The sequence below is a fragment of the Phyllostomus discolor genome, chromosome 1 (genome assembly GCF_004126475.2).
Source record: "Phyllostomus discolor isolate MPI-MPIP mPhyDis1 chromosome 1, mPhyDis1.pri.v3, whole genome shotgun sequence".
In the NCBI taxonomy this organism is placed as follows: Eukaryota; Metazoa; Chordata; class Mammalia; order Chiroptera; family Phyllostomidae; genus Phyllostomus; species Phyllostomus discolor.
Window position 1 is genome coordinate 132,364,395 of NC_040903.2, and position 24,985 is coordinate 132,389,379.

General features: G+C 34.6%; 1 protein-coding gene across 1 annotated transcript in view; it reads left to right on the plus strand.

The window, feature by feature from the left end:
* RALGAPA1 (Ral GTPase activating protein catalytic subunit alpha 1) overlaps positions 1–24,985 on the plus strand; it is a 276,187-nt gene that overhangs the window by 73,806 nt on the left and 177,396 nt on the right. The window contains exons 11-16 of the mRNA XM_028505505.2: positions 6,127–6,324; positions 9,631–9,768; positions 15,714–15,862; positions 18,682–18,811; positions 20,477–20,714; positions 22,006–22,167. Of these exons, the coding sequence (XP_028361306.1) occupies positions 6,127–6,324; positions 9,631–9,768; positions 15,714–15,862; positions 18,682–18,811; positions 20,477–20,714; positions 22,006–22,167 (1,015 nt within the window). The remainder of the gene's footprint in view (positions 1–6,126; positions 6,325–9,630; positions 9,769–15,713; positions 15,863–18,681; positions 18,812–20,476; positions 20,715–22,005; positions 22,168–24,985) is intronic.

Sequence of the window (24,985 nt, forward strand, 5' to 3'; positions counted from 1 at the left end):
TTGTAAGTTCCTTATACACTTTTATTAACCCCTCTTCAGATATATTGGTTAATATGTCCTCCCATTCAGTGGGTTTTCTTTTTATTTTGTAGATAGTTTCCTTTGCTGTGCAAAACCTTATTAGTTTGGCATAGTCCCATTTTTTTATTTTTTATGTTGTGTGCCTTAGGTGAGGAGATAACATCAGAAAAAAGTATTGCTATGAGCAATGTTTGATATTTTACTGCCAAGATTTTTTTCTAGGTTTTGTATTGTTTCAAGTCTAACGTTTAAGTCTTTAGTCCATGTTGAATTAATTCTGTGTGTGGTACAAGAAGGTGGTCTAGTTTCATTTTTCTGTGCATATCTAATTTTCCCACCACCATTCATTGAATAAACTATCTATAACCTATTATATGTGCTTGCTTCCTCTGACAAATGCTAATTGATTATAAAGGTGTGGGTTTGTTTCTGGACTCTCTATTCTGTTGATCTGTATGTCTGTTTTTATGTCAGTACCATGCTGTTTTGATTACTCTGGCCTTATAATATAGGTTGATATTATGTAGTGGGATTCCTCCACCTTCGTTCTTCCTTCTCAGATCACTGTTGCTGTTCGGGGCCCTTGGTGGCTCCATATAAATTTTTGAAAATTTGCTCTAGTTCTGGGAAATACATCATTGGTATTAATAGGGATTCTGCTGACTCTATAGATTACTTTGGGTACTATTGACATTTTAATGTTAATTCTTCTAATCTATGATCATGGCATATGCTTCCACTTATTTGTACTTCAATTTCTTTCTTCAGTGTTCTATAATTTTCAAGTACAAGTATTTTACGTCCTTGGTTAGGTTTAATCTAAGTATCTTAGTCTTTTTGAATCAATTGTGAACAGAATTGTTTTCTTAATTCTGTTATTTCATTATTGGCATATAAATATGCAGCTGATGCCTGGATATTAATTTTGTATCCTGTTACTTGACTGAATTCCTTTATCAGTTCTAGTAGTTTCTTGGTGGAATCTTTAGGGTTCCCTATGTACTGTGTCATGTCATCTGCAAATCAGGACAGTTTTACTTCTTCCTTTCCAATTTGGATGCCTTTTATTTCTTCCTGTCTGATTGCTGTGGCTGGGACTTCCAGTACTATGTTGATTAAGAAAGGTGAAAGCAGATATCCCTGTATTGTTCCCAATGTTAAGGGGAACAATTGTAATTTTTGCCCTTTGAGTATGATGCTAGCAGTGGATTTGTCATATTTGGTCTTTATTATGTTTAGATATGTTTCCTCTAGTCCAGTATTGCTTAGAGTTTTCATCATAAATGGGTGCTGGATTTTATTAAATCCGCTTTCTGAATCTATTGATATGATCATGTGGTTTTAAGCCTTCATTTTGTTTTCATAGTGTATCACATTTATTGATTTGCTAATCTTGTACCAACCTTTGCATCCTGGAACAAATCCCAAGTGATCAAGGTGTATGACATTTTTAATGTATTATCGTATTTGGTTTGCTAATTAGTTAATATTTTGTTGAGGATTTTAGCGTTTATGTTCATCAGGGTTACTGGCCTATAACTTCCATTTTTGTAGTGTCTTCATCCGGTTTTGGAATTAGGATAATGCTGGCCCTGTAAAATGAGCTTGGAAGTCTTTACTATTGTATTTTTTGGAATAGTTTGATAGGGAGGGGTGTTGGCTTCTCTCAAAATGTTTGGTAAAATTTACCTTTGAAGCTATCGTGCGATGATCTTTGTTTGTTAGGAGTTTTTCCCCCGCTTTGGTGAGCTTTTTATTTTTTATTTTTGTTTTTTAAATTATATTTTATTGATCATACTAGTACAGTTATCCTGATATTTCTCCTTTTGCCCCCTTCCATGCAGTACCCCCCACTCCTTCAGGCAGTTTCCCCACCATGGTTCATGTCCATGGGTCATGTATGTATGTTCTTTGGCTGCTCCATTTCTTATACTGTATTTTACATCCCCATTGCTAGTCTGTAACTATCTATTTGTACTTCTTAATCCCCTCACCTCTTCACCCATTCTCCGCGTTCATGATTCTCTCCCTGTTCTTCTTGTTTGCTTAGTTTGTTTTTTTAGATTCAATTGTTGATAGTATTTTTGCCATTTTATTGTTCATAGTTTTGATCTTCTTTTTCTTAAGTAAGTCCCTTTAACATTTCATATAATAGTGGTTTGATGATGATGAACTCCTTTAGTTTTTTCTTTTCTAGGAAGCTCTTTATCAGCCCTTTGATTCTAAATGATATCTTTGCTGGGTAGAGCAGTCTTGACTGTAGGTCCCTGCTTTTCATGAATTTATGTTGGGAGTTTTTTTATTATTGCTTCAATTTCACTAGGTTTAATCTGTCTATTCAGATCTCTGATTCATCTGATTTAGTTTTAAAAGACTGTATGTTTCTAGGAATTTATACATTTCTTCCAGGTTTTCCAATTTGTTTGCATATAGTTGTTCATAATATTTTCTCATAATCCTTTGTATTTCTTTGGTCTTAGTTGTTACTTCTCCTCTTGCATTTTGATTTTTTTTTTTTTTTTTTAATTTTGATCCTCTCTCTTCTTGGTGAGTCTGGTTAAAGGTTTGTCAATCTTATCTTTTCAAAGAATGAACTCTTGAATTCATTGGTCTTTTGTGTTGTTTTCTTAGACTCTGTTTCTTTCATTGCTTCTCTGATCTTTATTATTTCCTTTATTCTACTCACTTTGGGCTATGGTGGTTCTTTTTCAAGTTCCTTTAAATGTAAAGTTAGATTGTGTATTTGAGCTTTTTCTTATATCTTGAGATAGGCTTGTAATGCTCTGAATTTCCCTCTTAGGACTGCTTTCCCAGTGTCCCAATGATTTGGGGTTGTTGTGTGTTCATTTTCATTTGTTTCAAGTACCTTTTGATTTCTTCTTGACCTCATTGTTGACCCATTCATTGTTTAAGGACATGTTATTTAGATTCCATGTCTTTGCATATTGTTCAATATTCCTGTGCTTGATTTCTAGTTTTATAGCAGTGTAGTCAGAGAAGATACTTGATATGATTTGAGTCTTCTTAAATGTATGGAGACTTGTTTTGTGTCCTAGCACATGGTCTATCCTAGAAAATGTTCCATGTGCACTTGAAATGTATGTATATTCTGCTGCTTTGGGGTGAAATGCTCTGAAGATATCAATTAAATTCATATGATCTAATGTGTCATTTAGGGCTGCTGTCTGTCTCCTTGTTGATTTTCTGTCTGGAAGATCTACCCATTGAAGTCAATGGTGTGTTAAAATCCCCTACTATGACTGTGTTTCTGTCAGTCTCTCCCTTTACATCCACTAAGATTTGCTTCACATATTTAGGTGTTCCTATGTTGGATGTGTAAATTTTTACTAGGGTTATATCCTTTTTTGTTGGAGTGTTCCCTTTATGATTATGTAGTGTCCTTCTTTGTCTCTTGTTGTAGCCTTGGTTTTAAAGTCTATTTTTGTCTGATAGAAATATTGCTACCCCAGCTTATATTTCTTTTTTTATTTGCATGAAATAATCACTTTCCATCCCTTTACTTTTGGTCTGTGTCTATCTTTCATTCTGAGGTGGTCTTTTGGAGGCAGGTTTTATATGGGTCTTGTTTTCTTGTCCTTTCAGCTACCCCATCTTTTGATTGCAGCATTTAAGCCATTTACATTTAAAGTGATTATTGATGCAAAATAAAAACGTGCTGTTTTATTTTTCAACTCTTCTGTTTTTCTTCCTTCTTCTTCCTCCTTCTTCCACTTCTTCTTTTTCTTCCCCCTCCTCCTCCGCCCCTCCCTCTTCCTTCTTCTCTTCCTCCTAAAGCAAGCCCTTTACCTTTTGTTGCAATACTGGTTTGGTGTTAGCAAAGTCCTTTTGCTTTCTTTTGTCTAGGAGGCTCATTATCTCTTCTTCAGTTTTAGATGTTAGCTTTGCTGTGTAAAGTACCCTTGGTGTAGGTCTTTTCTTTTCATTACCTTGAATATTTCACACCACCTTCTGGCCTGAAATGGTTCGTTGAAAAATTAGGTGGCAGTCTAACGGGAGCTCCTTTGTGGGAAACTACTGTTTTCCTGCAGCTTTTTAGATTGTCTCATTGTCTTTAAGTTTCACCATTTTAATGATGATGTTTCTTGATGTGGGCCTTTTAGTTCCATCTTGTTTGGGGCTTCTTGCACTTTGTGGAATTGTGCTTCTTTTTTCTTCACCTGGTTAGGGAAGTTTTGGGTAATTATTTCTCCATGTAGATTCTTGATCCCTTCCTCACTCTCTATTCCTTTTGATATTCCCATGATGCAGATGTCATTACACTTCATGTTGTGTTTCTTAAATCTCCTTGTTTTTGAAAACCTTTTTTTTCTTTTTGCTGCTCTGCTTGAGTGTTTTTCTTTTACTTTGTTTTCCAAATTGCTGATTTGATCCTCTGCTTCATCTAAGCTACCATTGATTCATTCCATTGTATTATTTATTTCAGATATTGCATTCTTTATTTCTGACTGGTTCTTTTTTTTGTTGTTTCTATGTCTTTTTTAATGCTGTTAATTATCCTTATAATTATTATTCTAAACTTTGTATCTGAAAATTGCTTGCATCCATTTAGTTCTGGCTAATTCTCTTGTTCTTTCATTTGGAGCCTGTTTCTTTTTTTTTTTTTTTAATTCACCAATTTTGAGAATTCTTTTTTTTTTTAAGATTTTATTTATTTATTTTTAGAGAGGGAAGGGAGGGAGATAGAGAGAAACATCAATGTACAGTTGCTGGGGGTCATAGCCTGCAACCCAGGCATTTACACTGACTTGGAATTGAACCTGCGACACTTTGGTTCGCAGCCCGTGCTCAATCCGCTGAGCTACGCCAGCCAGGGCTTGGGGCCTGTTTCTTTGTCCTCCCATTTTGGTCGCCTCTTTGTGTTTGTTTCTATGTATTAGGTAGATCTGCTATAATTCTGGTGTAGATCTATATCAAACACTGCCTGTGATTGGCCCTGGGCAACCTGTTTGGAGCTATCTGTGACCTACAACTTGTGGCTCCCTCTCCTGGGGCTGGGGGTGTGCAGAAAGAACCATGCAGCACACCACAGCCAGCTTATACTAGCATGGGGTTTGGGGGAGGGTCAGCTAATGTCTCTAAGCTCACAGAGACCCACCTTTGCGTTCAGGGTGTCTGTTAGGATTAATCACTGAAACAGTCTCCAGCTGTACTCAACATCCTGGCTGAAACTCCAGGGAGGGGCAAGAGAGATTCCTATCCCCACTCCCAGGCTGATGCCAAATGGAGGGGGTGGGGGGTGCTCTGCCTGAGAAAGTTGGTTTCTGCAGTATGGGGAATGACTCAGCACAGGGATCCTGGTGGCTGACCCTTCTCAGACTTTCCTCACATGGCTTTTGTCCATTCTCTCTCTCTGCCAGATCCCAGGGTTAGTGGCTGCAAATGAATTTTTGTGTATTGGCCCTTTAGAGGCTTCTGCATCTCTAGCTGTCTCTCCCTGGTGGGCAGAAACCCCACTGCTTTTCACAGCTGAATGTTATTTGGTTCCTTTCCCTGTCTGGTGCTCTAGGCTTGGGAGCCCAGCTTGGGGTTTAGATCACAACCCCTCTCCCACCCACCCCCACTTCTCAGGGTGAACCCTCTGGTGCTGAAATATCCCTTCGGAATTTCAGCTGCCACCCATGAGAGCCCCAGCCAGCCCTTTTGCGCATTTGCACTTCCTAGAAGTCTCAATGTGGTGATGTGTGTTCAGTTGGTCATTCGGGATGATTTTTCTATAATTTTAGTTGTAATTCCAGTTTGGTCCTAAAGGAGGTTAGTGTAGCTTCCACTCACTCTGCCGCCATATTGGTTCCCCCCAAAGTTATTTTATAAAAGAAGGAATATTTTCATTTTGAGACAAATAATATAAATGAAAGAAATCTTTGCACTTGAAATCAGTCTCTACCAAAGCATTTCTGTCTTAGTGTATTTATAAATTATTTGGAGACAAAAGGCTTTTTTTGACAATGAATTGGTTGACTTTAGTTCTTTAAAATGTATTTACATCATGTTAATAACAAAGTAGAAATGTATGTATTAGTAGTTTTTGGCAAAGTAAAAGGTGGCTAAAAAGTATCACTATTTCTGTACTATCTTTTTCACTAGGCATTTTTACTACCAATTTGTGAAGCAGCAGCTATGAGAAAAGTGGTAAAAGTATATCAAGAATGGATTCAGCAAGAGGAAAAACCTTTGTTTATGCAAGAACCTGAAGAAATTGTGATTTCTTCTTCAGACTTACCTTGCATTGACAGTGTCACAGACCATGATATTTCAATAGAAGAAGGAGAAAAGAGAGAAGAGGTAAAATGATAAGGCTTATGTATTTTATTATATGTTTAAAAGATTAGATTTTCACAAAGGTGTAACTTTAACACATATATGCTTATTAGTAAATGGGAAGGTAAAGATGCCATTAGTATATTTTATAATTCTGATGATATAATAGTTACGTCAGTACCGTGTCCCAAAGCTCTTCGATGTCACAACTTTAAACAAAATTAATATTGAGGTTATATAATGATACTTTATGTTATTTTCTAGATCAAAATTAGATGCTATTATAAAAGGTGTAATGTTTATAACTGTGGTTGTAGATCAAAATGGGTGTTGTAGTACATACTGTATTTTTCAGACTATATGATGCACCCCCTCTCCCCCAAATTTGGGAGAAATAATGGTTGTTAGTGCTGCTGTTGCATTCCGTTTACATTTACGTTGGTGAAATATTATTTATGTTATTAAATATTTTACCGCATTTTTGGCTTCAAAATAGTTTTTTTCCTATTCTAAAACCTAGGTGTGTCTTATGATCCAAAAATACAGTATTTCTTAGAGTGATTACCAAACTATGGTTTCTTCTTGCCTGGCTTGTTCTATGATTGGGTACCCAGCACATACCAGAATATTCAGAATATTATTTCTTGAAAATTTTTGCATTGATGCCAATTTCAAAATTAAAAACACTGATGTATTAAGTCATTTGATCTGTTATAAGAATAACTGGAGTTAACTCACAGTAGGGAAAAGAGAGTAGAAGTAGAAAAGGAGTAAAACAAATTCCTTTTATTTCTTTAGCCTACATAATTCTTGTCCTTTGATTGTTTAACTATTGTCATAGGTCAAGTTTTCACCAAAAATGAGAGTCTGGTATTAACATGTAACTTCTTAAATCCAGATAGGAGCAATTTGGTAATGTTTATTCACCTTGGTGGTTCATTTAATATTATCAATGGAATTTATCAGGATACTAATCTAGAATGAGCAGGCCACATTCTACAGAGATTCAGTGAATTGATACTTACATATATGTATATGTCTGGATACAGGAAACTTTGTGTATGAGACATGGATAATAAATATATACATATATTTATATGTAGAGCTTCCTCCCCTGTGTCTAAGAAGGGGGAAAATGTAACTAAGAAATATAATTGAAATAAATAAAATTAACAGTATAAATTATAAAATAATATTTGCAGTTCTGTTGGTTATATTCCAACAAAAATATCTAATTTTGGCATCAAGCTAGGAGCTAAACCTATCAGTCTAAATAATTTGTTTTCCTCCAATTTTGAATCATGAATTTATAGCTTAGGACTGAGCCTCCTATGTTTCATTTACTATCCTTAAATAAAAATAACAGATAATATAAGCTGTCTACATACATAATTGAAAAACAAGCAGTGGGAAGAGGGAGACAGGCAGGCAGAAAAGAATGAAGCAGGGTGACGTCGGTATATTGCATAGTTGTGTTTGTTCTACTTACTCACGTACTGCAGCCAGTGTTGCCATTATAGGTGTGATTTTTTAAAATGCCAGAAACTCTTGCTAATGGCATGAGCCAAAAAAAAAAGTTAGAAGCATTCATTGATATTTCTGGTAATTCAGTATATTTAAAAAATCATTTAAAACTAGGCATTAATTTTAAAATGGAGTTAACTTATAGATTCAGATAATTTTGTAATTTTTTTTAAATAATGCATGTGAGATGTTTGTAAGACATGCTGGATACAGGAGAATTTGTGTTATGTGCATGCTCTCATGCACCTTGTATGTTTAGCATTCCATTAAAAATGTCAGTGGTATTATCAATTCTTATGGAAATAAAACATTCACAAATGTCAGAGTGTTCTGTGAAATGTGATAATGCCCATATTTAGAGCTGTGTTGGAGATACAAGCATGAAAAGACATAATTTCTACCTTCACATAACTTAATGGTTTAGCAAGAACACAAATATGCAAAATAAGTAATATAAAACAGTATTATTGCTGTGACTAGAGTGTGAAAGAGGGAAATATCTGACTGCTTAGGGATGCCTTCATGGAGGAGGCAGTATAATGTGAAGAGTAGGTAACAAATGGGAAAGGAACTGCACAGTGTGAGTAGAATCTACAAGATGTGAGAGATGTTGAAAATATTTTCATCTGGCTATAGTCAAGAACAGGTGGGAGGGAATGATAGGGTATGTGAGCTAGGCAAGAACTAGACTGTTCAGTGATTTGTATGTCACTGTAATGGACTTTGATTACATTCTAGAATGTAAAACCTTTGAAGGACTATGAGTAGAAGAATAGCATGGATAGTTACATATTTCAGGAGAAGCATACTAAGTCGAGAGTAGAAGATAGATTGGAGGCCAGCCTGGAGGCAGGGAGACTAGTTAGGAAGTTTTAGCAAAGTTCAGAAGGGAAATGACAAGTACCTGATATATGTGTAGATAGGACACGGCAGCTGGAATGGGAATATAAGGTAGAAGATTGATACACGAGCTTCTTTAGTGGCGAAATCAATATGCCCTCATGATTAAATTAGCTGAGAGCAAGGAGGAGGTGTCCCAAATTTCTTTCTTTGGCAACTAGGGTACACTTGAATAGGAATTTAAAAAGTGTTTGTGGTAGCCAACTTGGCTAGAGAAGTTGGTAGGAAGTGAGCGGGGAGGCATGGATAATAAACAGACTTTTAAACATCTTGAGTTTGAGGTGCCTGTGGATCACTCTGGGAGAATTACTCAGAAGATTACCTGACTCTAGGAATATGGAGCTTAAGACAGAGGTATATATACTAGACCATGGTATATGGTTTTGGCCACTTGGAGCTCACTGAGTTCAGTGCTCTTTCTCATAATGGCAGAGTATGTACTTTGTATTAGACTAAACCTCCTGTATAAGCTCCAGACAAACTTTTTAAAGAACTATTTGAAGATACTGGTGAGTGACCAAAAGCTGAAAGAAACTAGAGAGTAACTTTAAAAAAGGAAACAACATTGTTGAGGGAAATTTTTGTTTGTGCGGCTTTTCACCTGAGGGAAATCCCTAGTCTGCAAGACTTTCGACAGCTAAAACTCAAGCAGAAAGCTGCTGTTGTAGTGGTTTCAAGTACATCAGTATTCTATCTTAGGATAACAGAAGTTTTACTAGTCTTAAGTAGGATAAATAGAAGCTATTTTCTATTTTATTTATGTTATGTAGATTCTGGTACTTACAAGACATATGTTTTGAGAAGATGCTTAGTGGTGGGACCCATTAATTTCCAGTTCACTTCAACTTACTGACTTGTCATAGCATTCTTAATTAATCATATTAAAAACTTGGTATTTTGCTTCAGGAAAATGGGACCAATATTGCTGATCATGTTCTAAATTCCACTTGGGCAAAAAATGGCACATACCAAGATGTTCTTCATAATGCCTCTGAAGAAGCCACAGAACAAAATATACGAGCTGGTACCCAGGCAGTTTTGCAGGTGGATTCCTATTTGATTATTTTTTAAAAATAAAATTATCATTAAATATTTCAAATATAGTTCAGTATCTCAGTGTAGAGTATAATTTTTAAAATGTCATAAATTTGCCACCCACATTTATCAGTTATAGTTGTCATTAATTTTGTGTTTTCTTTAACTTTTACTTTATATCAATAAATATGACATTACTTTTTTAGACATTTTAAAAATTTATATAAATTATATCATGGTGTACTATCTTCTGCAACTTTCCTTTTGTATTAACCATTGTTTTTGAGATTCATTTTAACTAATTTGTGGTATTGCAGTATATGATAATTACTTCACATTTTATTTATTTTTCTGTTGATGGTTTTTTTTAACTTGTTTCCAGTATCTTATTATTCCAGAAAAATGCTACATTGAACATTCTTATGTATGTAATGTCTTGCACGTGGGAGAATTTCTGTAGGATATAAACCTAGAAGTAGAATTAGTGGGTTGGAGGATTTGTACATCATTAGCTTTACTGTTACTGCCAAATTGTTCTCCAACATGGTTATAATCATTGACATTTCCTTCAGTGGTATTTGTGAGTTCTTGTTCCCTTATCATCTTCACTATAACTTGTATAGTCAGATAAGTTAAACTGACAAGTTTAAGTTTTGCTGCTCCTATTTATGTGAATGATTACCTCATTTTTTTTAAGTTTTTGTTTCCCTGTTTTAACTTACCTTTTCTTCATCAACCTGAAATTGAGCATCTTTTATCTATGAATTGCCTATGCATATGCTGTTTTAAAATTCTGTTAGGTGTTTTTTTTCTTATTTATTGTAGGAGTTCATTATAATCTTTCTTTTTTTAATCAGACTATCCTTGTCAAGACCACATGTGACTTCCACATTGTTAAATCAAATGGATATTTTACAATCCTAATTTTACTAGGCTAGTCAGGAGCATTTTACACGGTAAACCATTTCCCTCCCTGTTAAAAGCCTTTTTTTTCATCTGGCCTTCAAAAAACATACCTTTCTATTTTCCTCTTAACTCACTGGCTACTTCTAAGAATTTTTTCACTGTTTTTTCTCATATCTCCCAGACATTTTCCTTTTGAAGTGTCCAGGACTCAGTTTTTTAATCAGTTCATTTATTCTTGTCCAGTCCTGTAGCTTTAAATGTTATTTATAGGCTGCAACTTATGTATTTTATCTTTAGTCTGAGATCTCTCATCTGAACTCTTAAGAGTCCTGAACTCAAATATTCAAATGCCAAGTAGGCATCATCACTTGGATATCTAATAGACATCATAAACTGGACATGTCTTAGAACTTGGCTTCTCATGTTAACAAATGTGCTTTTCTTCCTTTCATTTAATGACAGCTCTATTTTCTAGTTGCTTGGGCCATCTTGTTTTCTATCTTTCATTTATATCTAACGTCTAATTTGACAACAAATCCTGTCAATCTACAGAATGTGTGCAGAATTTGACTACCTTCCAGTACTCACACTGCGTCTTGTGTCCAAGCCTTCGTATTCTTTCATCTGGATTATTATAGTAAACTCCTAATTACTATTTTTGCTTCTACTCTTGCCAACCTATCACCCTGGTAATATTTTCAAAATAGTAGCCAAAGTGATCCTGTAAAATAAAGGTCAGATCATGTCATTTTATTGCCTAAAACCTTCTGGTAAGTTTATCATTAAGCACAAAAATAGAAGTCTTACTAATGGTCTGTAAGGCTTTATTTACATCATTGCTTTTCAGGGTGTAATCCATAGACTGACTAGTTCTGGCCCACAACATAATTATGGAATTGACAGTAAGTTTAGAAACTAAGTTAACTGAACACCCGTTGATTGTGATGAAAGTTGGGGCTTGTGTGTCTTGCATTTATTTTTGCCGATTACTTCACTTTTGATCCTGCTTTACCATAGTGTTATTCTGCAAAAGAATGGGTAAAGAGTTTTGTTCTTTTACCACTGGTAGTATGAGAATCTCTGCTCTACCTGCTCTGTCTCTGTTTCTTAAAATATTTCCAGCTGCTTTTTTTCCTTCTTCACCCCATTCTATTGCTGTTCCTTGCTATTTCTCATATATGCTAGGCAGGCTGTCACCTCAGTTACTTTATTTTTTCAAATTATATTTTATTATGCTATTAGAGTTGTCTCAATTTTTCTCCGTTTGCCCCCCTCCACTAAGCACTCTCACTCCCTCAGGCGATACCCACAGAATGGTCATGTCCATGGGTCATGCATATAAGCGACCATGAACTAGTCTTTGGCTACTCCATTTCCTGCACTGTACTTTACATCCCAGTGGCAATTGTCTAACTACCTATTTGAACTTCTTTTTTAAAAAATATTTTATTTATTTATTTTTAGAGAGGGAGAGAGAGACAGACAGACAGACAGACATCAATGTGTGGTTGCTGGGGGTCATGGCCAGCAACCCAGGCATGTACCCTGACTGGGAATTGAACCTGCGACACTTTGGTTCTCAGCCTACTTATTTGAATTTCTTAATCCCCTCATCTTTTCACCTATTCCCTCCACCCCTCACCCATCTGGCATTACTCTCTATCCATGATTCTGTATCTCTTCCTCTTGTTTGTTTAGTCTGTTTTTTAGATCAGTCATTGATAGGTAATATATTTACTGCCATTTGATTGTTCATAGTTTTGGTCTTCTTTTTCTTAAATAAGTCCCTTTAACATTTCATGTAATAAGGGCTTGGTGATCAAGAACTCCTTTAGCTTTTTTCTTGACTCGGAAGCTCTCTATCTGCCATTCAATTATAAATCATATCTTGGCTGTAGGTCCCTGTTTTTCATGACTTTATATATTTCTTGCCAATCCCTTTTAGCTTGCAAAGTTTCCTTTGACAAGTCAGCTGAAAGTCTTATGGGAATTCCTTTGTAGGTGAATAACTGCTTTTCTCTTGCTGCTTTTAAGATTCTCTCTTTATCTTTAACCTTTGGCATTTTAATTATGATGTATCTTGGAGTGGGCCTCTTTATAACCATCTTGTTTGGGGCTCTCTGTGCTTCCTGAACTTGCATATCTATTTTCTTCACCAAGTTAGGGAAGTTTTCTTTCATTAATTTTTCAAGTAGATATCCAGTTTCTTGTTTTTTTCTTCTCCGTGTGGTACCACTATCATGCAAATGTTGGACCTCTTGACGTTGTCCCAGAGGCTGCTTATACTATCCTCATTTTATGTGGATTCTTTTTTTCTTCTTGGTCTGAGTGATTGTTCTTTGCTTCCTTCTGTTCCCAATGATTGATTTGATTCTTGGCTGTCTACTCTACTGTTGTTTCTCTGTAAATCGTTCTTTATTTTAGTTAGTATATCCTTCATTTCTGGCTGGATCTTTTTTTTTTTTTTTTAAAGATTTTAGTTTTTTATTTTTAGAGAGAGGGAAAAAGGAGGAGAGGGAGAGAAACATCATTATGTGCTGTCTTCTTGTACTCCCCCTGCAGGAGACCCAGCCTGAAACCCAGGCATGTGCCCTGACTGGGTATCAAACCAGTGGCACTTTAGTTCACAGTCCAGTGCTCACCCACTGAGCCACAGCAGCCAGAGCTGGCTGGATCTTTTTTATGCTGTTAAGATTCTCACTAAGTTCCTTGAACATCCTTTTAACCAGTGTTTTGAACTCTGCATCTGATAAATCGCTTTTTTTCCATTTTGTTCAGTTCCTTTTTTCTGGATTTTTGATCTGTTCTTTCAGTTAGGCCAGGTTTCTTTGTCTCCTCACTTTGCCAGCCTCCCTGTGTTTATTTCTATGTATTTGGTAGAACTACTATGACTCCCTGCCTTGGTGATGTGGCCTAATGTAGTAAGTGTCCTATAGCATTGGTGGCACAGCCTCCCCTATCACTGAAGCTGGGTACTCAAGGTGAACCCATTGTGTAGGCTGAGTACACTCTCCACTTGTAGTTGAGCCTGGATTGCTGTTCACAGGTCAGTGGGAGGGATTACCCAGGCTGGTCAGCTGCAAGAACTGGCTGTGACCACTTAACCACCAACCTCTGCCCTCCTCAGAGGATCAGGTGTGCAGGGGCAAGGGTGGTGGTGCTTCAGCATGGCCCAGATGAAAGAACAGATCGAAACTCTAGAAAAAGAACTGAGCAAAATGGAGATAGTCAATCTACCAGATGCAGAGTTCAAAACACTGGTGATAAGGATGCTGAAAGTACTCATTGAGTACAGCAAACATATAAGGGAAGAAATGAAGATTACAGTAAGTGAAATAAAGAAAAATACACAGGGAGCAAACAGAGAAGGGAAGGAAGCCAGGGTTCAAATCAATGATTTGGAACATAAGGAAGAAGTAAACATCCAACTGGAACAGAATGAAGAAACAAGAATTCAAACAAGTGAGGAGAGGCTGAGGAACCTCTGGGACAACTTTAAGCACTCCAACATCTGAATCATAGGGGTGCCTGAAGGAGAAGAGGAAGAGCAAGAAATTGAAAACGTATTTGAAAAAAGAATGAAAGAAAACTTCCCTAAGTTGGTGAAGGAAATAGACATACATGTCCAGGAAGCACAGAGAGCCCCCAACAAGTTGAACCCAAAGAAGACCACACCAAGACACATCATAATTAAAATGCCAAAGGTTAAAGATAAAGAGAGAATTTTAAAAGCAGCAAGAGAAAAGCAGTTATTCACCTACAAAGGAGTTCCCATAAGACTGTCAGCTGATTTCTCAAAAGAAGCTTTGCAGGCAAGAAGTATTCAAAGTCATGGAAAGCAAAGACCTACAGCCAAGATTACTCTATCCAGCAAAGCTATCATTCAGAACTGAATGGTAGATAAAGTCCTTCCCAGACAAGGTAAAGCTAAAGGAGCTCATCATCACCAAGCCTGTATTATATGAAATGTTAAAGGGACTTATCTAAGAAAAAGAAGATCAAAACTATGAACAGAAAAATGACGACAAACTCGCAGCTATCAACAACTGAATCTAAAAAACAAAAACAAACTAAACAAACAACTATTACTAGAATAGAATCACAGATATGAAGATCATATAGAGGGTTATCAGCTTGGAGGGGGAAAAGGAAGGATGGGGAAAAAGGTACAGGGAGGGGATAAGAAGCATAATTGGTAGGTACAAAATAGACAGGGAGAGGTTAAGAAAAATATAGGAAATGGAAAAGCAAAGAATTTATATGTATGAATCATGGATATCAACTAAGGTCGGGGTGGTTGCTGGACCTTAGTGGTAAAGGGTGGAGGGGGTAAAGGGGAAAATAAATTGGGACAACTGTAATAGCATAACCAGTAAAGTATGTTTTTTAAAAAGACTAGCCATTCATATGTAAAGTCAAACAATTTGGGTGAACCAGAAAGTTGGGTGGGATGGAGGCTCAGGGGTTTTCCAGGTTGGGGCAAGCTGTGTTAGCTAGAGTGATGGAGTCTCAGGTATGGCACCCACCTGCCGACTCTGTGGCTCTGTGGGGAAAGGACTCAGAAATGGTATAACAGGCAGTCTTTTTATGCAGTCTGTTATTACCAAAACAGATTTACAGACGTAGCCAAAAAATGTAAAAAGAGGAAATCTTTGAACACCTCACAGAGAAAATTCTTGATTTAGGTATCGTTTGTATCCTAAATTATTTGCATTTTTTATTGTTCCTTTCATTTTATGACAGCAATAGGATTATTATAATTAAAGCTCTTGGTTTAAGAAATGTTTTGGTTTTTAGTGCAACCACACCTAATAGTAATTTACTATTTGTCTAGATAAACAAAGCAATACACAGATTTAATGAGTTTAAATCTCAGGTGTCAAGCTGCTGGTAGAAGTAGTTATATATATATATACTCAACCTACAGTCTTATACTTTTAAGTTCATTATAGATCACCCAGTGGTCAGCATCTGAGGGTTTTTTCTTTGATTAAGAAATTTCATGTTGAAATTCTGTAATCAATGCCTAATGATTTCTTTTGTCTTAGGTGTTTATTATAAACTCATCAAACATATTTCTTCTTGAACCTGTAAATGAAATAAAAAGTCTTCTGGATGAGCACACAGATATGTGTAAACGCATTCTTAACATTTATCGGTTCATGGTTGTACAAGTATCAATGGACAAAAAGACGTGGTAAAGACATTTACTCTTTATGTTTTTTATATTGTATGCATGAGTGTAGTAATTTTTAGAGGAATAGTGTCTGTGAACAGGGCTTGTTACAATATTGTAGAGGCTTCTATGAATAAATAAATAAATGTAACATTTTATATAGTAATCATGTTGATAGTTGTCTCCTTCACTTTATCTAACATCTTTGATCAAACTTCTGGAGAACCGTTTGGCTACCTTTATAAAGTGGACTTATTGTGATGGCCTCCTGCATCTCTAGGAATGAACACATTTATGCATGTGTGAATGAATGAATAAGTAAATTATTGAATGTATGAATGCCTGATTCCTCAGCCTCACATTTAAGGCTAAGGCCATGTACAGGCAGGTGCTTGCTTTAATTTCTAGGCCTTTCTCAAGCCTAAACCACCCTGCAGGGTGAGATTCTGCCTCCCTGCTTTATCGAATTGTTTTTTTCCTGAGCACATCCTGAACTTTCTGTACAGTGTGTAATTTCTGCCACCTTCCATAACTATCATTAGATTTCACCTTCCTTTTTCTATATATCCTTATATTTTTCCTTACATCCTTTAATTCTGCATTACCAGTACCTCTGTCATAGTTCTCAAAATTGTCTTAATCCCTAAATTACTTGCATAGAATTTGTGTTTTGGTATGTATGTATAGAAAAAATGGCCTTATTTTGAGAGGCCTTAAAAGGTATATACTGATTATTTGTTTCTATATTTTCTACATTTCTTACCATAGTACCTTAGATAGTATTGGTATTCTATAGAGATTTGTTTAATTGTATGGAAAAATAGGCTTTTGGGGGAAATGAGAAGAGCTGTTCTTTAGTTTTTATAAAAATGACACATGTTCATTATTAAATTCAAACAACCAAAAGTTTTAAAAAGAAAATGAAAGTTGCCTCAAAGCTCACTCACCAGACCACACACAGTCCCATAGTATTATGCCATGTGTATGCACCATCACTTTCTTAACCTGTTAGCTATTGGTAGAAATGTAGTTATTTCATTTTGTTGTTGGAGGAAGGTAGGACAATGAACATCCTTATACATATGATTTTTCTCCTTTGACTCATTCTTAAAGAGTAGAAGTAATTAGTCAAAGAGCATGCTTAATTTTGCTATTTATGGAAAAATGGCATTGTTTTTTAAAAAGTTCTCTATTAACAGTATTAATGTAGTTACATCTAGAAGTAGTTATTGTTATTAACTTATTTGGAACATTTTTGTGCAAGGTATTTTTTCAAGCACTTTACATGTATTTTCTTAATTGGTAGCACCCTATGAGGTTGATATCCTCTCTATTTTATGGTGCTTCTTAGGCACACACAGATTAAGTAACTTATCTTTTGTTCACACAGCTGAAATTTAAACTGTGATCCTTCTGACTTCAGAGCTTCACTTATTAGCCAGTAACTATACCACTTTGACTCATTCTTTTGTTAGTCTGCCCTTTTTTACTTTTTATATGCTTTGAACTATTGCTGTTGAGCCAGGTTAAAGTGAATCTTGCTATGTGGAACATGATTTTAGAAATTTTTTCTTAATTTTTATAAATTCCCTTGAAATCATAGCATAATGAGAGATTACCCATGTATTTTTTTAATTCAAATTGATAAGATTTTATGAATTAAAATCATTATTATAGTATTACAAAGTGAAAGGTTATCTGATATGTGAGATAAGGTTTGACCGCAAATCAAATAAGATTTAATTGGAAATCTATACTTTATTGTGTATATAGTTGATTTCAAATAGGTTTTCATTTCATATAGTTAAGATGAAAGCCTAGAATTATAAATGTGGCACCTTTGATTTTTTATTAGTGAATTCGTGTATTTGTTAATAAATTCAGGATGTTTTTCATTGAGTGATATTTGTCTATTTGATTTTGCCCTCATTTCCCAGAAAACCCATGACATCTAGATATGGAATCTGTTGCTGCCTCTGCCATATTTCTCACATGGACTGTTGCACATACTAAGATGCCTGGAATGAGCCAGCAACTAATCTCCCAAAGAGGAGGGGGCTTTGATAGGGACTTGGGCTGTTAACCTGACTATACACAAAACTGTAATCCCCTTGTCAGCCTTTTTCACATATGGTTGAATCACTAGTGCAAATATGGTAGCTTTATGGTCTTAATAATAAGCATCTAGCAGAAAGAGGCAAGGTAAGGATAATTAGGGTTGTCTTGGCTTGCAGTTACACAAAGGACATAAAGGGTTAAAAAATGGCCAAACTAAAAAGGATGGAAAGAGGCAGTACTCACCAGGCTCATTGTGTTCTAGTAATCTTAAAATATCAATGGAAAAAAATACAATGAAGATTATATTTAAAAATGTGTAGTTTTTAAAAATTTATTGGGGTGACATTGGTTAGTAAAACCATGTCGTTTTTAAAATTGAACATGATTTAATTCTAGATATGTGGTTTTTCTCTATATTGTAAAGATGGACCAAAGTAGTACTATATTGTACAGTTGTGTGGGTGTTCCTGGAATAGCTCCCTAAGGTCACTGCTTGATGTGGAAGGATGAGAACAGTCTCTACATTTTCACCCTAGTTTTTCAGCTTTTGCATAAATTTTTATTTGATGAGAAGGTATTATGGCTAGAAATGCTTTTAAAGTGATATAGATTCATAAACTAGAACTTTTTTCAAAGAATTCTGAAAATTTGAAAGCTATTTGGTATTTGAGTTATTGAAAGATAATAGAATTTTTAATAATAAATATTAACTCGAAAGTTCACCATTAACGAAAAGCAAATATTTGCAAGAAGGGAACATTAATTAATTTTTTTGCTTTAAGGGAACAGATGCTGCTTGTATTGCTCAGAGTCACGGAGTCTGTACTGAAGATGCCATCACAAGCTTTTCTGCAGTTCCAGGGGAAAAAAAATATGACCTTGGCAGGTCGACTTGCAGGACCACTTTTCCAGGCAATAAAAATAAATAAATACCTAGATAGTTAACTAGATGAATAGATATGTATTTCTTCACAATTAATTGGGGCCTGTGTTTGTTACCTGAGGAAAAAAAGCTTTAAATCTGAGATCATTTTATATTAAAGGATGTTTTGTAGAGCTAAATTAAAAGTTGCTTTTTAAAATAGACTATTTGTCATATAAACAAAGTTACAACCTACTATAAAACTGGAGGAAATGTCAGGTCTGAGAAAAACGTGTTAAAATAGGCTGATGATATTTTGTGTGGCATACTTGTAGGATTGCAAAAAGCTATAGAAGGGCTTCATGAAAAATGGCCTGATAGTTTTATCAGTTTCCAAATCTCTGGTATTGTTAGAAAGCCAAAACGTTCTTTTATGTTGTTCCATGGTAATGAAAAATAGTAAATGGTCAAGATTTTTATTTATCATAAGACTTTATTCTCTTCACTTACTTATTTTTGAAGTATCAGTTACAGTTTGATTATATAGGAATTTATATACTATGTTTTCCAACCCGAGGATAAGACACTGACTTTAAAAATGTTTTGTGGATTCTTTGGAAAATAAAAAGCATAAATATTTATTTTAAGATGACACATTAAATACAGATACATGGATAAAATAGTTCTTAGTGTCAAAGATAAGAGCTAGCTCTCTAATTCTTGACCATAAGTTTAACTGTTCAAATATGCTAGTTTACCTAAAATCCTGTGCTGCTAGTGAATAATCCTTTTATACCAGTTATATTTATTATCTAAACTCCTCTTCTTTCTTCTTTTCCTTTCCCTTTCTCTTTTTCTTTTTTAAATTTCCCTCTTAATGAGAACTAACACAAAGGTGGAAGCTATAGGAAGACAAAATTTTACCTTGCTATGTGGAATAACTTTTTTGTAGTCTGAATATTTAAAGATAGAATGGAAGACCACTAGTTATTAATGTTCTATACTGTAAACTCTGCTTATTTTCATCTTTACATTTAACTTGTAAATTTATGTGAAGTCCTTAGTAAAATTTGTAGAATTCAGCTTTTGAAAAACTATTTTGTGATTTATTTATTCAATAAGCAGGTATATCTTCGGTATCAGGGGTATTGGCTCATCCATAATATTCATCCTTTTATGAATAAGTTTTTATTCAATGATTGGATTTATTATAGAACACCATTAATTCCTCTGGTGTTTTTATAATGAAATTTAATTTTATCCTTCAGTTTATTTATAATTTTTCAAAACCACATTTCACTGAGTTAAGAACAGAATATTCAAGTATATAGTTAGTGATTTCTGTCTTTAATTCGAGAATGTAGGGGTTTTTTTTTAGTTCAGTAACCATTTACTCAATAATTTCAATGGTTAATAGTGTGGGAAACTTTATCTTTGTAAAAAGCATTTATTTAACATTAATATAAAAGAACATGAAGGATAGCTACAATATTAAGGAGATTTCTTTTCAGTTTTGGCATCTTGTCTTAATTGCTGGAGTGTTGGTACTTGGCAATAGTTGAACTGAAATATATAGTAGATACTAATGATTGCATGAGTTACTATGTACCAAGAAAAGGTCATGGATGTTACTCTCTTTTTAGGTCATTTTTTAATGATCAAATATCTGATTCTGAACATATTTCATTGTTATTTCTGATTATTTGTCTTTATAGACTCTTATAGTTGCCTGGATCAAAGCAAATCTAAATGTGTACATTTCCCGAGAACTTTGGGATGACTTACTCTCAGTCTTGTCATCATTGACTTATTGGGAAGAGTTAGCCACTGAATGGTCACTGACTATGGAGACACTAACTAAAGTTTTAGCTAGAAATTTATATAGTTTGGATCTCAGTGATTTACCATTGGATAAGCTGAGTGAACAGAAGCAAAAAAAGCACAAAGGGAAAGGTAAGAGTTGTTCACAGAGATGCTCCATATAAATCTAAGTAAAATGGTCTCAGAAGATCAAGCCAGGGAGTGGGCTGAGGTTAAAAGTCATGTTTTCTCGTCATTATTCTCTCCTTCATTTATCCTTGAAGGTTAAAAGTTTAGAAAAAAACAAACAAACATGCAGGTACCTTGGAATTTTTTTTGAAGAACCATAAAATCAATAGTAATTTTGATGTGAAATGAAGTGTCCTTTATATATATCTAAAGTTAAATCAATAATTCAGTCTTAAATATTTTATTTTTAATAATTAACCAATATGAAAATTTATAAAACACTCTCCCTTTTAGTCATACATAAGTTTTTTGCTGGAACTTAGTGATTTTATGTTGCTCTGTTTAAAAGGAATTTTTTGAAAATTCTTTTGAAAACATTTTCTTAGTTTTAACTAAAAGCAAACATTCTCTAGATGTGGACTATATCTTTCTAATGTTAAAAGTGGATAGAGGGACAGTAATAGTGATTATATCATTATTATAAGCCTTTATGATGCTTGATTAGTACTTTCTACTTTTTTTTACATATTAATTGTTGTTCCAGTACAGTTTTCTGCCTTTTACCCCCATCTTAGCCCACCCCCCAGCCCTCCACACCTCCCTCCTGTTTCACCCCCCCCCCCCCCCCACCGCCTTGTTATTGTCCATGTGCCCTTTATACTTGTTCCTGTAAACCCTTCCCCACTTCCCCTGAAATTCCCTCCCCTCTCCCCTCTGGTCACTGTCAGCCAGTTCTGAATTTCAGTGTCTTTGGTTATATTTTGCTTGTTTGTTTTATTGATTAGATTGCTGTTAAAGGAATTAGTTGCTAACTAGGATTATATCTGAGTCACATTTCACACTTAACAATAGTGTGATCAATCCATTTTTTTTCCTGGATTATTTATTTCCCGAGTGGCTGTTGGCAGGTAGAGACTTAGTAAATTTCACCACAGGATGGCTTTTGGTTAGCTCATTTATTTCCTATTCTTTTTGCTTGAAAATGTTTCATTTCTATTACAAATCAAGTGGGGAGCTGAGGATTTATAATACTTTATTGTTGATGGTGTATTTAAAAAACTCTGCATCTGTTTTGGAATATAATTTTTGCATAAATGAAGTTTAACAAAATATTATAGTACACAAGCATTTTATCTTGTTACTTTTATAATACATTATGTGTAAATTTTAAGAATCTGAGGTAGTTCGCACACATAATTCGAAGTGATTATCACTCAGGTGGTAGTATACTAAGATTGCAAATATACATTTCTAGGAGTTGGACATGAATTTCAGAAAGTTTCAGTTGACAAGTCATTTTCTAGAGGATGGAGTCGTGATCAGCCTGGCCAAGCTCCAATGAGACAGAGAAGTGCAACAACCACTGGTTCCCCAGGAACTGAAAAGGCGAGGAGTATAGTACGGCAAAAAACTGTTGGTATGTACTCTTTAAAAAAATCATGAGAATTGTACAGGACAATCTGTTTATAGTTCTTAGTAATGATGTATGTAAATAGTTTTCTTATCAGTTGATTTTTATTGCTAAGTGAAACACTTCTGTATCAAAACCTTTTTTTTTCAATAGTGCTCAGAGTCCAGTGACATGCTATGTTATTCCTTTATAGTATTAAGATTTATCTTACATTATTGCTTTTATGTAGTTTATGTTGTTGTAGGTATCAATAATTCTAAACTGTTGTTTTACAGAATTGACTTAAAACTGATTCACTTTCCAGAACACATGAATTAACTGGTATAGTTTCTACTAAGTGAATATACTTACAGACATGGAAAATTTTCAGTGTTACAATGACACATTTAGATTGGCTTCACAGACTTCCAGCAAGGAATACGTGCTTTTTACTTGCAGACAGTTGAGGTGAAGGTAGGATCTATCGCTAGGTCCTTGCTGCTCTTAATAGACATGGAAGAAATTTCTATAATCTTGGGAATAGCAACAAAGGAACAGTAATGGGAAGAATTTCTAGATGTAGGATCACTCAGCATACTGTGGGCTTAGCTACCATTTTATTCCTTTTCCTCTCAGAGGTTTTAATTTGGTCTGAATTATAGTAGAAAGAGTGCTATAATGAAAATCAAAAGGGCTTTGTCCTGATCTCTTTTTTCACTTTCCTTCATTACTAAATAGCTAGATAACCGTGGACAATTTACTGAACTTTCTATACTTTATTTCCTTCATCTGCATAGTGCCTGAAATAAAATTGCTTGAAGTTACTTCATGCTTTACAATCTGTGATTCTCTGGAAGGAGAATATTCTTTGGAGTGTATCTATATTTAATGGTAATCAGTGAAAAACATTATTAATTTAAAAGTAATTTAAACCCATTGTTGTAAGGACATGTCACCTATAAAATAATGGGTTCTGAATTGTTAAGAATTACATTCTAATGGAAGAAACAAAATTAGTAAAAGAATAGGGAAATTAAAGATTTAAAAGACTTACAAATTATGGCTAGTTTTAAGTCCTCAAAGGAATTATATTTCTATAACTATCTACTTCCTATAAAATAAACATAGAATTATGATTGTATATGTCAAGCAGAAAGAAAAAGAAATGATACAAGGAAAAAGAATATTGATGGATTAAAGTAAATATATTTAGAATTTTTGGTATAGAATAACTTTTTGAATTTCTTAGATGATTACATCTGAAATGGCTTTCTTCATTTTATATTACTTTCACATTTAGAGAAAATACTTGTGTGTTGGTTAGGAAGGAATTGTTCTTTTTTCTTTTTATTTTTTAGAGAGAGGGGGAGGGAGGTAGAAAGAGAGGGGGAGAAACGTTGATGTGAGAGAGAAACATTGATCGGTTGCCTCTCCTCTGCGCCCCGACATGGGATCAAACCTTCAACCCAGGCATGCGTCCTGACCAGAATCGAACCTGCGACCTCGCGCTTTGTGGGACGACACCCAACCAACAGAGCCATACCGGTCAGGGCTGGAATTGTTCAAGTTTAAAATTTTACTTTGTTTTATTTAATTAAAAGTTGAATCTCTTTAAAGTTTCTTATATATTTTCTATAGAAGTAATTCATGCTTAGTGCAGAAAGTGAAGTTTAAACATAAAGGCTCTTCCACTGTCTAATAAGTAGTAGTCATTGTTAATATGTTGGTATATTTATAATTTTTTTAAATACATGCTATATAAATGTGTAAAATATTCATCTTTAAATCATAGCTGACTCTGATACCCATGTTAAAACAATTTTGTCTGGCTTGTCCATTGAATAAACCTATCAAATAAAAAGTTAAAGCATTAAAAATTTTGTTTAAAAAAGTACCTACATTCTAAAGGTAGAAAACACTAGAAGAAGCAGCAAATTAAATTAGGATATTTTTTGGACACGTATTTTCTTAAATTTAAAAAAATCAATATTTTGTGTTCTTAATGAACTTAAATACTCAAGCTATATTCAAGTGTATGCATTCTAGTAAGTCTTTCCCTCAGTACTACTCTCCACCCTCCCTGTTCACCTCATTAGAGAAAACCACTATTCTGTTTCTTGAGCATGCTTCTAAAGATACTTTATACATGCAGCTATGTATAGAGCATAATATACACTGTTGTGAACCATGGCTTTTTAGACATTCAAATAAAAAAATATTTTTTAAGTACTCACTATGGACACACTGTTCTAAGCATTGAGGCTATAGGTAGGAACAAGGCCAATTAATTCCACTGAAGCTGACAATTATAGTGTTCATGGGATACATACAATAAATAGGTAAACCAGTATGTGTCAAGAAGTAGTATTGTGAAGAAAAGTGAAGCAGGGAAAGGGACAAGAGAATATAGGATGGGGAAGTGGGACCATTTTAGATAGGGAAGTCAGTGACGGAAGATTATTGCATATCAGAAACTGTTTTGAACTTCTTACATCAGATTTCATTACATGGAAGTATTATAATTTAACCTGAAGATGGACATTTAGTTAATTTCCAATTTTGTGCTATTAAAAATAGTACAGAATATGTTAATACTTCTATACTTTGTACAGATATACTTTGCACAGTTATGCAGATATATCTGTATGTTTAATCTATAGGATTTAAAATTAATTGCCCTTAAAACAGTGAAATACTGTTGCATGCCTATTAGAATGGCTAAAGTCCAAAACACAGACAACACCAAATGCTGATAAGGTTGTGGAACAACAGAAACTCTCAATGATAGTGGGAATGCAAGATGGTACAGCCACTTTGGAAGACAGTTTGTTAGTTTTTTTAAAAA